General features: G+C 45.4%; 2 protein-coding genes across 22 annotated transcripts in view; one reads left to right on the forward strand and one right to left on the reverse strand.

The window, feature by feature from the left end:
- The window catches only part of LETM2 (leucine zipper and EF-hand containing transmembrane protein 2), a 28,189-nt gene extending 15,364 nt beyond the window's left edge, over positions 1 to 12,825 (forward strand). Inside the window, exons 5-11 of one of the 5 annotated variants that reach the window (XM_017536717.2) lie at positions 270 to 407; positions 854 to 1,054; positions 2,959 to 3,078; positions 4,240 to 4,353; positions 6,673 to 6,765; positions 7,083 to 7,184; positions 7,975 to 8,293. In XM_017536717.2, coding sequence (XP_017392206.1) covers positions 270 to 407; positions 854 to 1,054; positions 2,959 to 3,078; positions 4,240 to 4,353; positions 6,673 to 6,765; positions 7,083 to 7,184; positions 7,975 to 8,016 — 810 coding nt within the window. In that variant the 3' untranslated portion in view covers positions 8,017 to 8,293. Of the gene's footprint in view, positions 1 to 269; positions 408 to 853; positions 1,055 to 2,958; positions 3,079 to 4,239; positions 4,354 to 6,672; positions 6,766 to 7,082; positions 7,185 to 7,974; positions 8,294 to 8,901; positions 10,110 to 12,727 lie in introns of those variants that run through there. The other 4 variants (XM_017536686.2, XM_017536702.2, XM_017536699.2 and 1 more) reach the window with 4 other exon arrangements.
- FGFR1 (fibroblast growth factor receptor 1) overlaps positions 12,574 to 14,167 on the reverse strand; it is a 60,925-nt gene continuing 59,331 nt past the window's right edge. For 14 of the 17 annotated variants that reach the window (XM_017536638.2, XM_037741332.1, XM_017536644.2 and 11 more), the window contains 3 exons: positions 14,010 to 14,147; positions 13,768 to 13,873; positions 13,056 to 13,660 (listed from right to left, as the gene is read on the reverse strand). In XM_017536638.2, the coding sequence (XP_017392127.1) occupies positions 13,484 to 13,660; positions 13,768 to 13,873; positions 14,010 to 14,147 (421 nt within the window). In that variant the 3' untranslated portion in view covers positions 13,056 to 13,483. Of the gene's footprint in view, positions 13,661 to 13,767; positions 13,874 to 14,009; positions 14,148 to 14,167 lie in introns of all 17 variants that reach the window. The other 3 variants (XM_017536652.2, XM_017536619.2, XM_037741294.1) reach the window with 1 other exon arrangement.

Genomic DNA, 14,167 nt, shown 5'->3' on the forward strand with positions numbered 1-14,167 from the left:
ATATATATATATATATATAGCCTCCCATTGGGGGAACATTTTGGATCTATTACATGCTTATGATTACAAAAAGTAAGGAGACAACTTCCAAATAGAGGCTTCTTTTTACTTGCTCTGGTCTCACAAACCTATTCAGCTAAGCCTGAGCATCATGTGACTACATGATGTAGGGATGAGCAATAACAAGGAGACAGCGATTTTTCTCCCGTCTTTACCTACCAATTTGCAATCATGAAGGCTTGAGTAACTTTTACTCTTCTACCATTAAGGAAGAAAAACAGAAAAAGAAAATGGCTGCAAAGTTGGAAATAGCAAAATTTCTTCAAGAAACCATGACAGAAATGGCAAGGAGGAACAGAGCCAAGATGGGTGATGCCTCTACACGGCTCTCATCCTATGTGAAGCAGGTGTCCATCTTTTTCATAATGCCAAACAACTTCAGGGCTGGGAGTTATATGAAAGACACATGTCCTCATGGATTTCCCAAATTGTTCACCATCTTTGAAATTGCAAATATCTAAATTACGAACATAATTAAATATTGTAAACATGTAATATTATAAACATTGACAGTAGTTTGCAGAAAAGCCTGCCTTAAAGTAATCAACATGTTGAAGACCTTGATAACTTCTTGGAAAGAACAGTAGATTTCGAGTCAAACTTTTGAACTACTGATTTTTCAGCTGATATAGTTTGACTTCAGACAGATATCTTTCCTGTATACTATGAGGCCCATTTCCAGATGTCAGACAGAGTCCCATAAATGCTTTGACGTCACTTTCAAATAGCCTAGTGGGAAAGTTAAATTAAGTAGGAAACACATTTTAATTGGCCTCTTTATCCCACTGCCTAGGTCCAGACAGGCCACAAGCCCAGCACAAAGGAGATAGTTCAATTTTCCAAACTGTTTGAGGACCAGCTGGCCCTGGAGCAACTAGATCGCCCTCAGCTGGTTGCCCTTTGCAAACTGCTGGAATTGCAGACGTTTGGAACCAATAACCTGCTACGCTTTCAGCTCCTGATGAAACTGAAGTCTATAAAAGCAGATGATGAAGTAAGAACTTAACCATAGCTCTAGGGAATTAGCAAGGTTTTAGGAGATACCTTAGGGTGCCTGTGGGATGAAGTGTGCAGTATTTTTTGTTTTTGTTTTTGAGGCAAAGTCTCACTCTGTCGCCCAGGCTGCAGTGGCGCAATCTTAGCTGATTGCAACCTCCGCCTCCCAGGTTCAAGCGATTCTCCCGCCTCAGCCTCCCAAGTAGCTGGGATTACAGGCATGCACCACCACACCTGGCTAATTTTTGTATTTTTAGTAGAGATGGAGTTTTACTATGTTGGCCAGGTTGGTCTTAAACTCCTGGCCTCAGGTGATCCACCTGCCTCGGCCACCCAAAGTGCTGGGATGACAGGTGTGAGCCACTGCGCCTGGCCAGAAGTGCAGTATTTTCTGTTGGGTCTAGTCATGTTGAGTTCTGGCAAAATGAGTGGTTCAAACAACTATTACTATGACAACTTGAGCCTTGATTACTCATTTGAGGAGCTGTCATCCTCTTCCTCATTTTCTTGAGAAGGCCATCATAAGCAGTTAGCAATTTGGATATCTTAGCTGGGACTCATCTAAAGCAGTTAGGATCTGCTGGGAAGGAAATAACAGCTCAGTAGATTCCTGACAAATCTCTGCTCCCACACTTCTGCTCTCATACTGGGAAGCTGGTGCCAAAGTCAATATTCTGCTGGGCGCATTGGCCTGCCAAGAAGGGGTAGCTGGCTTGGTATGCAAAGCATAATGCTGCGAGGAAAGCAGAGCCTCAACATCTTGTAGAAGAAAGGCATCCTTGGACTGTAACTACTAATTAGGCTTTTTAAAAAAATGGATGGAATGTTTCTTGACTCAGAATCAGCTGATTTAAAAGCATTTCGCCCAGGGGAGCAGGTTTCCCAGAACTGAGAACGCATGATCCCTTTGGCCCCATTTAGATTTCAGTTGTTGCTCTTAGAACTTTGGAATAAATACTGGCCCCAGATATACCATCATTTTGGGTTACGCCAAGCAGAAATTGTTGAAAAAATGTGCACTTTGAATGAAGAGACCTTCCAAACAGGCTTTGTGTGAGCAACATGGCTGTTTATTCACCTGGGTGCAGGTGGGCTAGGGCTGGAAAGGGCATTAGCAAAGGGTAGTGGGATAGGAGTTGGTTTTATAGGTTTGGGTAGTTTTTTGGGGAGTGGAGGTGTTGCAGAGTAAGATCAGTTATAGTGGTGGGGGGTAGGGGCAAGGGAATATACATGACCACAAATTCAGTTACAATGGCAGGGTTGGGTGAGAGGTATTTACATTCTCATAAGAACAGTTAAGATGGCAGGATTGGGTGAGGGGCTTGTCCAGGGAAGCGATCAGGGACAATGGTGAACACAGGCAGGGGTGGGAGACATCAGCCAGGGCAGGCAGGACTTCAGACTTTCAGGCTCCAGGTTTGCATATGGAGACCTGACATAAACTGTAGTATATACTGAGGGAGTTTTATGAACCAGTGTGTCAGGGCCATTTCTGGGGTTGGTGGGAGGACAGCAGGGGAGAACACTACAGGGACATGCAACAAATGGTACATTGTAAGCTTTCAAGTGAACTACTTTTTTCTAATGAACCATAAAACTGCCATGGAAGAGAAAAGTAGATATGTCACAACCAGACAAAATGCAGATCAAGAGGGGAAATAATTACTCTGATGACAGAATGTTGGGGAGGAGTTGTGTAAGTATCTCTGATATTGCTAATACCTGTTGGCAGGATTCCCATTATTTCAACTGCTACCTCCCTACTTCGCCTTTGCAGCAGCAGCCAGTGCAGGGGACGAGGTGTCCAAGCCTCCGATTCTGTTTCCACTGATTTGTTGGAATTTAGGGATTATGTAAAATCGGAATCAAAAGCTCCAACTCCATCCCTTACATTTCTTTCAGATAATTGCCAAGGAAGGGGTGAAGGTATTGAGTGTATCAGAACTACAGGCTGCCTGTAGGGCCCGAGGGATGAGATCACTGGGTCTCACAGAGGAACAATTGCGACAACAGCTCACAGAGGCAAGTAGCAGCACCACTCCAGGGCACTCTTCCCCAGAACGCTCCCCCCACTACAATATGCAAACCTCCTCATGTGATTTCTCCTTTGCCAGTGAACCATCTTACCTAATTTGCCTTATTTTATTGAGCAGTGGGATGCTGAAGAACTAGGTTGATTTTTCCCTTTGATTGAGATCAGGTACTCTATCAGTTTTCTATTGCTGCCTAAGAACCATGAACTTAGTGGCTTAAAATCAGTGTATTAGCTCACAGTTGGTAGGTCAGAAGTGTAGGCTGTATTCCCTTGGAGGCTGTGGGAAAGACCTGCTTCCAAGTTCATTCAGTTTGTTGGCTGAACTTAGTTCCTTGCAGCTGTCGGACTGAGGTCTTTGTTTCACGGCTGGCTGTGAGCCCCAGGCTACTCTCAGCTCCTAGTGGCCACCTGTATTCCTTGCTTCTTGGCCCTCTCCATCTGCAAAGCCGGCCTCAGAGGACTTCTCACATGCCAGAGCCTCCTCGTGCTTGAAATCTCCAGTTTCCCCCGTGTTTGACCTCTAGCCCCCAATTTATGGTCTCATGTGATTAGGCGAGGCCCATCCAAATAATCTCCCTATCTTAAGGTCAACCGACTTGGGACCTCAATTACATCTGTAAAATCCTTTCATACAGTGCCTAGAATACTGTTGAGTAACTAGAGGGTGTGGGTACCTCAGGGACAAGGTGTCTTGGGATCACCTTAGAATTTTACCTACTCCACGTAGTGTAAAGGGTCCTGGCAAAAATTTCAGTTCAAGGCCTGTCATCTGTGTGAATCTGTCTGGGGGTCCCCACTTTGCCTGGTGGCCCACCTTGGGCTGTTTTTCAATTAGTGCCCCAAACCAACACATGCTGTGATAACCCATGTTTAATATTTTCCTCAGATAGCATATTTATACTAAGAACATCAATGCTTTAAAACAAAGGAGTAACTCCTATTACATTTCATTCCTATCATTGTTAAACATTCCATGAAGAACGTGCAGATGGTGTTAGGAAAGCAGCCATGGTGTGGCTTGGAAATCATGGGTTGGGGGAGTGGAGGTGATTGGAAGCTATAACTGAGGGAGGCGCTAGATGACTGTGGGTTCCTCCGGCTCCGGCGTTCTGTGATTCTCACAATGTTGTTCCCCTTCCATTCTCCAGTGGCAGGACCTCCACCTAAAGGAGAACGTCCCTCCTTCCCTTTTGCTCCTGTCCCGTACCTTCTACCTGATAGATGTGAAGCCCAAGCCAGTTGAGATACCACTCAGTGGAGAGGTGAGTACCTGGGTTAATGTGGACCCTCAGTATCCATCCAACTGAGGCCTCTCCATGAATGCTTGGTGTAATCTTGCAGTCAGAGCAGGCATTTCTTTTGGCCTTTTAGAATTTGGCCCAACTAGCTTTATATGTTTATATGTTTTTAAAATTCCCCAAAATACACACAAAACAAAAACAAAGGCTAGGTGTGGTGGCTCGCATCTGTAATCCCAGCATTTTGGGAGGCCGAGGTGGATGGATCACCTGTCAGGAGTTTGAGACCAGCCTGACCAACATGGTGAAACCCCATCTCTACTAAAAATACAAAATTAGCTGGATGTGGTGATGCATGCTTGTAATCCCAGCTACTTGGGAGGCTGAAGCAGGAGAATTTTTATATTTTTAGTAGAGACGGGGTTTTTCCATGTTGGTCAGGCTGGTCTCGAACTCCCGACCTCAGGTGATCCGCCTGTGTCGGCCTCCCAAAGTGCTGGGATTACAGGTGTGAGCCAGCACACCCGGCCAGGAGTAGTTTATTCCTTTTCCTTAATCTATCTCATCTTCATTAGCAGACTGGTGTGACTTGTTGTGTGTGTCTGTGTGTTTCTGCTGCTTTTTTAGACTGAACAGTTCCTGTTCTATTTCATTCCAGATTCCTATTAATTTTTAAGCATTGATCGGCTAATCTAGAATGTCCTTCAACTCAATTCCTTAATCATTTTCCTTCATAGTGTTGTGTGGAAGAGCACAGGATTGGCCCAGTCACTGCAGCATCTTGCTCTGGGCCCATCAGAAAGGGCCTCCTGCTTCTCTAGCTGGTGGCTTCCTGTCTGACTCAGAACCCTGCATGAGTAAGAAAGGAAAGACTCTTGTAGAAGATGCTACACTGTGGTTTAGGGGATCAGTCAAAGTACTAAATGAGGACCAGTCATTTTACATCTTAATTAGATATAATTGAGACGAGCCTTGGACAAGCCAAGGAAAATTATTTGAAGTCCAGTATGAAAACTCGACTTCAGGAAACACCATCTTGCTTTCCGTTTTCATATCTGATTTTGGGATTTGTCCCCGAAAAATTCTAGGGAGACTGGGAGCAGTTTTAGAGTATAGACCATGTTCTAAAAGGCAGGGTAGTGGGTTCTTATTCTATCCAACTCTTGGATCCATTCATTCAAGACAGACCAAAATTAATTGTCATTCTTAGATTGCTCTAGAGGCAAGAAAATCTTGGAGGAGCTCATTGTCTCAGCTAAATTTGGGTTCTAAGACTTATTCTAGAGGGCCATAAACTCTTTATCCAGATGTTGCTTTCTGGTATGGGTGAAAAAGGAATTAAGGACAAAATGATTAGCGCCTAAGCATATTATTGGCTTTTTTTCCAGCCATATTTTAAAACTTCTATTCTACATGTAGATATACAAAATGAGAACAAGTAGCATGCTAGGTTCTGTGAAGAACAGAGAGACATCAAATCAAATATACTGTAATATAGCTACCTATTCTATCACTACCCCCATTCTGATCGTTATCTATTTTAATACCACCCCTCTCCCCATCTTCCTTGTGTTACAGGAGCTTACGATTTTAGTAAGTCAGGCAATTTTATCATTTATTATTAGATACTAAAAATGATAAAGATGCAATTTAGACCAAGTTATATCAATGCTATTAGAAAATGATAATTGAGGCTGGGTGTGGTGGCTCACACCTGTAATCCCAGCACTTTGGGAGGCTGAGGCAGGCGGATCACCTGAGGTCAGGAGTTGAAGACCAGCCTGGCCAGCACGGTAAAACCCCGTCTCTACTAAAAATACAAAAATTAGTAGTCAGTCATGGTGGTAGGCGCTTGTAATCCCAGCTACTCAGGAGGCTGAGGCAGGGATAACGCTTGAACCCAGGAGGTGGAGGTTGCAGTGATCTGAGATCATGCCACTGCACTCCAGCCTGGGTGACAGAGTGAGGCTCTGTCTCTAAAAAAAAACAAACAACAACAAAAAATAAAATGACAATTGAGAAATGGCTTTTTATTTTTGAGGCCGACAGCAGGATCAGTATTGGCAAATCAGTAGATTGCTAATGAATGAGTATTTTAAATGCTAGAATGAAATGAGAGTGCAACTTTTATATATAAAGTACTCAAGACTCAGAGAAATAATACTAAGTTGCTATGTCAGGGGCATATTTCCTGTGTTACTCATAAAAGGGTATAGTTGGAGGAGGAAGTTAGGGATTTAGTGGAAAGCAAATTGTGCTAAAAAGGGTACTGACTACTGTAAAAGTTTCTGAGTTTTAGGAAGAGCAGAAAGCTTATGATATATAGAATGTTTCTCTCCCCAGGCTCCAAAGACAGATATTCTTGTGGAATTACCTACTTTCACTGAATCTAAAGAGAACATGGTGGATCTTGCACCTCAACTGAAGGGAACTAAGGTTAGATGGTTACTTTCCATTTGGTTAATTAGACTAAAAAATGAAAATAGCAGTAGGTCAATTTCTCCCATTTTAATCCCCTTAATGAAATTGAAATTCAATACAATGTTCCTTAATAAGGAACATTTATTGTACTGTTTGATCTGTTTCTAAGGAAGCTTAATATTCTGTAATTAGGTTTCAGATTTTGCCTTTTGAATCCTGTGCCAGGATATGAAGTCGTTGTGACAAGTTCCTGGTAGTCAAGGCAGTGGACTGTAGATTAATACACATTTTGTTTTAAATCAGTAACCCAACTCTGAGTTCTGATGTTTAAGGATGAAGACTTTATACAGTCGCCACCAGTTACATCATCACCCATAACACCATCAACACCTCTTTCATTACCTAAAGGATCCATCACTACTTCTAAAGAAGCTGTAAGTATCTTTAATAAAAGAAAAAGAAAGAGAAAACTCTTTCCCTCTAGTTATCTTTAAGGGTAGTGAGAATCTAGAATTAGTCCTGTTGCAAAACACTGCACAATTCTTCCTGTTGTCCAAACAGGAAATTGTAGGCTGAACTTTAGTCATCTTATAACTACTATGTTTTTTACTTCAGCTATCCAAAAGCAGAAAAAAAAGATCCACCAATACAATTGTGGGTCAGACAAAAACATGCCAAGCGTAGAGGCCAATTACAATAGGCAGACTCTTTTTTTTATGTGCCAGATGGAAATAGTTTCTATGTGATGTGTATTTTACACGGGCTTCTGATGTCAGGAAATACTAGCAGGAAGGCAACTTGAATTTCAGGAGAAATGCATGTAAATAAGAAATTACTTATCTATCATCCAGTTTTCCCATTTGGGTGAAGGGATTTGGGGCAGTAGCACAGGGCATGACACAGAGCACAGAGTAAACAGTGGGGAGGGAGACTGTGGAGAGCTGAATTGGGAAGTGGCTCTTGTAGACCAAAGACGCTCCTGGTAGGACAGAGAATCTATGAAGACACAGATGGGTAAGCCCAGAAAAGCAGCCAAGGCCCACATAGACCTCGTTTTTTGTGCATCCTCTTTATCTTTTATTATCAAGGTAAATTATAATCTCAGATTTGACTTTGTGGTCTGTCACTATTTTGATTAAGAAAACAAAAAAGGGATTCACTCCTAAAGAATTCACAAGTCTAATTGTGACTAATGCCTACAGTCCTTATGTTTTTTATGTCTAGACACTCCAGGCCAAATCACAAAAGACAGAACAGCAAGGCTAGTTCAAAGGAGCATAAGGACTACTTGAGGATGGAGCTTACTCTCTCCAGCTTCTGGCCCTGAACAGTGGAATCTTTAAAGGACCTCCCAGCTAAGACTCTGGCTTCAGAGCGAGGATCAGCCGTTTAGCCCATGGGGCAGTCCTTTGAGGCCTTGTAACCATTCCAGGTGATGTGAGTAGTGAGACCAAGTTCAGGTCATTTAGAAAAATATAATTGCAAAGTCCCACTCCTCTGTACCATTGCCACCCCACTCAACTTTGTGTAAAGCCCACGCCCCACCATATTGTTTTTTAACAGCCTCTTGTGCACATCCTTTTACAGAGGAAATTTTTTTGCATAATGGAATCAGCTTGGCACATTAGATATCTCTGTCTCCTATGGCTTGGAATTCTAAGTAAGAACTTGGAAGCTCCAAAAACCATTTTAAGAGCACCTGTTTAACTTTCTGAATGACCCATCAGTAGGATCAGCACCCTGGAAACAAAGTACCTTATGAGACGGGATGGATATACTCCTCAGTAAGATCTTTCTGGATATAACGAAGAGAAGCTGCTTGGAGAAAATGGGGAGTTAAACATTGGCAAGCAGAAAAGATCTGGCTGCTTAGTTGTTCTGACATCCTCCTCTTGGGCCTTGCAGAGGCTGCAGGAATCTGAGAGGCAGCCACTCTTCTAGCACATATGGCTTTCATTAGCCACCATTTTGCGAGGAAGCATAATTAAGGGTTTAAGCCTTAACCATTTGTTTGTGTTGGGGGTGTGTTTCTGGTCAGTTTATCTTTCACAAACAAGACTGTTAGTCATAGGGGTTGTGAAGGTCTGCTATAATCCCTGGACTACCCAGCAACAAGTATTACATTAGGATACTTATGTTTGGTGTTTTCAGTATTGCTAATACTACGTAACAGACAGACTGCCAGCAAGCTGACCAAGAGTTTTCTTCCCTTGGGGAGTGGTTAGAAGGCTAAAGGTATTTCAGCCTGTAGGTGATAAAATTAGACTTACTTGCTGTGGTTAGATGGCAGTCAGTTAAAACGAAATTCAACTGTCCTGTCTGGGATCACCTAAATGTGAATGTCACCAGCACTTCAAGAATATGCACTCTACGATGCCTTCTAAACTCCTGCTCCATCAGAGGAGCCCCATGTCCCACTAATGAAGCCCAGTTCTTAGGGAATGAATTCCTACCGTGCAAATACAACAGTCATGGATCCTGCCTAGTGAGGTGATTCACAATACATTTTCCCATTTTTAAAATGATGGGTTTTAATTAGCCACATTGCAGGTGTTAAATGTGGGAAAGGGATTAGCTAGTTAAACTTGCTCAACCCTGTTTTAGCTGAGTGAGTCATACTGTTGGGCTGTCCTGTAGTTCCTTCTGGCTTGCTCTCCAAGCAGGGTGGGAATGAGCAGTCACCCGGTCAAGAAACCCCAGCCATCTGATACGCCTCTCCTCCCACTCTTCTGCTAGCAGCAGTCAGGGATGTTTCATTGTTCTCATTACTTAGGGGGCTTGGCTGTTGGGCTCAGTGATCCTTATATCTAGCCCCAGCCAGTGGTGTTCTGGTAAATCATTAGCCACCAACTCTTTGATGGGGGGAAAGCCCTGATAAATAGCATCTGCCTATTCCAGTGATATAAGTACTCCCACCATGTTGATTTTAAGCCACTGCCATGGTAGCCCTGGACAGTGCAGAGCTGGGAGGAGACGTGCAGTGTTCCCAGAGAGCCACACACATTGCTGCTAGCCTCCCAGGGTAGAGACAATTATACCTCTTTTAGCATATTTATGAAATAGATCTCTTCTGTGTGTGAAGACCAGTATGTAGGGCAGTATGGTGGAAATGGTTCTGAATACTTTTGAGGATCCACCTAGAGGGAACCCGCCCAGACTAAGTCTTAGTAGTTGGGTTCTTGCCGACTGCCCTCTTCCCTGGCCCTCCTCAACGGAGGGAATGGAAGGCTGTGCCGGCTGCCTCAGAGCTTTTTCCTCTCTGCTCCCTTCTCTATAGATGCAGATACCTTGGCTATACCTGCTGCTAATGATCTCACTGGCTATGACTTCAGACAATTTTTTTTTTAAAGATGGACTCTCACACCGTCACCCAGGCTGGAGTGCAGTGGTGTGACCTTGGCTCACTGCAACCTCCGCTTCCTGGGTTCAAGTGATTCTTTTGCCTCAGTCTCCGGACTAGCTGGGATTACAGGCATGCACCACCATGCCCAGCTAATTTTTGTAGAGACAGGGTTTTGTCATGTTGGCCAGGCTGGTCTTGAACTCCCAACCTCAGGTGATCTGCCCACCTCGGCCTCCAAAAGTGCTGGGATTACAGGTGTAAGCCACTGCGCCCGGCCACTTTAGGCATTCTCTAAAACCCAACCGCAGTGATGCTAGATGTGGCCTGTGTCTCACACAGAATTCTGCTACAACAGATGTGGTGGCCTGACACTTATGGCCTTGCACCTGTGTCATATCTAATTCCAAAACAAACCACATATCAATTGCTCTGTAATGCCAAATCTAGGCTAAAGATTTCCCACTCACCACCAGCACACACTAACAGGTAGTAGTTAGACCAATGTGACTTGACAGCAGACTGGTGTGTCACCTAATGCCAATTGAGACTTTAGTTCGCTGACCCCATCCAGAGGTGGCTAATAAGCACAGCAACCTCATTATCATTGAGACAGATTTCTTGCCTCATTTGATGCTCAATCTTACTTACCTGAGATCAATACATTACATTAGCAAGGCCAAGGGACCAATGATTCCCAGCCTATGACAATTTGAAAAGACGGAACAGAAAGGCAATATTGATTAATGCTGTGGTGATCCCAGCCCTAATCTTTTAACCCTCAGGAAACCAGAGAGACTCAGCGCCTAGATAGCACAACATCTTCATTGGATAAACTGGATTCCTTTCCTCAGGAGACCCAGTCTGGTCCTCTAAGTAAAATGGCCATTTCATTTTCTCTCAGGTCAATTTCATTCTCTTTTATTTGACAGCTAGTGCAGTCTTTGGGGAAATTCATGGGTGATTTGAGTAGTAACAGCAAGGACATCACTGTAATAATGATAGTGCCTTATATTTTTCTAGCACCTCTCCCAAGGCTTATTCAGCCTTTTAGATTCTTCATCCCTTCACACAACATTGCTTCAAGGTAGGGCCAAGGCAGAAATTATCATCACGATTTTACAAGGAAAGACACTCCTGTGCAGCCTCAAAGCAAATGATTTTAAGAGCTAAAAATTCATTTCCTGGCTCTGTTCACCAAATGATGCCTTCTTTAAACATAAATACAAATTGTAATGTAAGCAGGTGCATATTTACAGAGAGAAACAAAGAGAACTTTACAATAGTGACCAACACTGCAGCTGCCAAGAAATACCTAGCACGGAAATTTAAAGCAGCAATCCCATTTTCCCTACAGAAGTGAAAGCATATTGAACTTTCTTTTGTATTTAGCAGTAATCCAGCAAATGCAAGCTTTAATATAGCAGCTGAGTGGTAGTTTGAGCCATAAGATACTGGGGAGCCAGAATCCACTTGGTGAGGATAGTGATGACCAGCAGGTGGCAGAAGTAAATTCCAAGCAGCCAAAAACCAAAAACATTCGGAGAACTTTCCCCCCTTCCTGAGGAGCAGGGTGGAGTTTGGACAGGAAGAACTGTAAGAAGCCAAGATCTGTGACAGTCCCAACAAATACAGTCTGGTCACATGGATACAGGAAGGACGATCTGGGGAGGAATAACAACAAAAAAAGAAGCCAGGGACCTGAATGCGAAACTAGCCTCAGGTGACACGTTCTCCTGCCCTTAGAAGCACCAGCAAAACCACGCCCACACAGAGGGGGCAGACACGTCTGGGTTTGTGCTTCTGCAGACCTTCATCATTCGCTTTCCTTTTTGTTTTTTTGAGATGGAGTCTCACTCTTGCCCAGGCTGGAGTGCAATGGCGTGATCTCGGCTCATTGCAACCTCTGCCTCCCAGATTCAAGGGATTCTCCTGCCTCAGCCTCCTGAGTAACTGGGATTACAGACGCCTACCACCATGCCAGGCTAATTTTTGTATTTTTAGTAAAGACGGGGTTTCACCATGTTGGCCAGCCTGGTCTTGAACTCCTGACCTCAAGTTACCTGCCCACCTCAGCCTCCCAAAGTGCTGGGATTACAGGTGTGAAGCTTCCTCTTAATCACTTTAGCTCTACCCCGTGTGGCTATTCCTAGGTAGGTGTCCCCCTCCCCAGCTCAACCCCACAGGTTTCCTCAGAGGGAACCATCTGTGGTCGATGGCTCTGGGCCTTGGCCCTCTGCCCAGCGCCTCTAGTGCATGGACGGGGGTTCCTGCCCTTGATGCAGACATCTTTTCCTGACTTTCCAAAAGTATCGGAGAGGCAGGAGGTGTGTCGTGAGGTCTGGGCGCGGGACCTAGGAGGAAGAGGTTACAAGGAACCTGCGCAGGGAGCGTGCGGTGCCCTTGTGACAGAGCCAGCCCCAGAGCCTGTGAGTGTCCCTCTTCCAGTGGACATTCTTGCCCTTTTCACACAGTCCATAGAAAAATTAAGCAGCAGCAATTTTTATTGAGGGACCTAAACTGAAATAGGTTTAGAACATAATTTAAAAAAATAAAACAGCAAAAGTAGCAAAAAATATATGACCTTTTTAAAAACATTTTCTTTTTTTTTCTTTTTTCTTTGATTTTAATATATAGCAACTGATGCCTCCCAGCCACCAGGGGCATCTTACCCGACGGGTAAATCTCTGGTAATGACCCTTTTAAAAAGACATGTAAATATATACTCAGATTTATACACTTTGTGTTTTCTTCATAGCTATGTACAGAGCCCCCAGTTCGGGGCTGAGCCCCAGGGCCACAACACTGCCCCCAACCTGGCCTTCGCCTCACCATCCTCTGGTACCAGGCATTTGGTCAGCAAAGCAACTATCAGAATTAATAAGCCACTGGCACCACCTATCTGGAGCAGAGGTCACCTTCGATTGAGGCCCAAAGCACTGATCTCCCTACTGCTGTGGCCCTGAGGACAAGGCACCTGCCGCCAGAGTGCTAGGGGCTTCTAGGTGAAGGCGAAACACACCAAACCCAAATGAGAAAGCTCAGGAGGCTCTCACTTGCATGCCTGTTCATCGGCTCCCACTCCCTGCCTTCCAGGCAGGACCTGGTGGCAGGGAGGGGTCTTGGTCCAACATCTGGGAGGGGACGAAGTGGCCGGCAGCAAGGATCTGCCTCTTTGCACCTCTCACTGCCAGGTGGAGAGGAGGAGGAGGAGGAGGAGGAAGAGGTGAGCTGAGCGGGGCGAAGGTAGGCCACACAGGAAGGCCCCTGGTAGGCAGCCAGCTCCTGCCAGCAGGAAAGGGGACAGAGACGGACAGGCGGTGGGCCTGGCAGGGGCTGTGGGTAAGGATTACAGCTGATGGTGGAGTCTGAGGAGGGTGTGGAGGGTGGCAGTCAGCGGCGTTTGAGTCCGCCATTGGCAAGCTGGGCTGGGTGTCGGGGCAGGCAGGGCTCCTCAGGCAGCGGCTCATGAGAGAAGACGGAATCCTCCCCTGAGGAGCACGTAGAGCTCCGGGTGTCGGGAAAGCTGGGGGAGTACTGGTCCAGGGGCATGGACAGGTCCAGGTACTCCTGTGAGGGGCGAGAGGAAGCAGCAATGGGCTGGGCCCCTCCTCCCTGCTCAGAGAGGTGCATGTGCGCAGTGGGGACGGCCTGAGCTCTGGCACAGGTAGCCTTACCTGGTTGGAGGTCAAGGCCACGATGCGGTCCAGGTCTTCCACCAACTGCTTGAAGGTGGGTCTCTGTGAGGGCACTGCATGCCAGCAGTCCCGCATCATCATGTACCTGGGGCAGGACTGTAAGGTCAGGGAGGAAGGGCCGCCTCCTGGAGACGGACACCCTCTAGTATAGCCCCCTGCCCCTCAAGCCCACTCTTTCCCCAGGGCCTGGCTTGGGGCCTCCGACATCTCCTCAGACTTACAGCTCGTTGGTGCAGTTACTGGGCTTGTCCATGCGGTGACCCTCCTTCAGCAGCTTGAAAAGCTCCTCCACAGGCACACCGGGGTATGGGGAGCCACCCAGAGTGAATATCTCCCACAGGAGCACCCCAAAAGACCACCTGCAGACAGATGCAGAGCC

This window comes from Cebus imitator, unplaced genomic scaffold, assembly GCF_001604975.1.
Source record: "Cebus imitator isolate Cc_AM_T3 unplaced genomic scaffold, Cebus_imitator-1.0 Scaffold5, whole genome shotgun sequence".
In the NCBI taxonomy this organism is placed as follows: Eukaryota; Metazoa; Chordata; class Mammalia; order Primates; family Cebidae; genus Cebus; species Cebus imitator.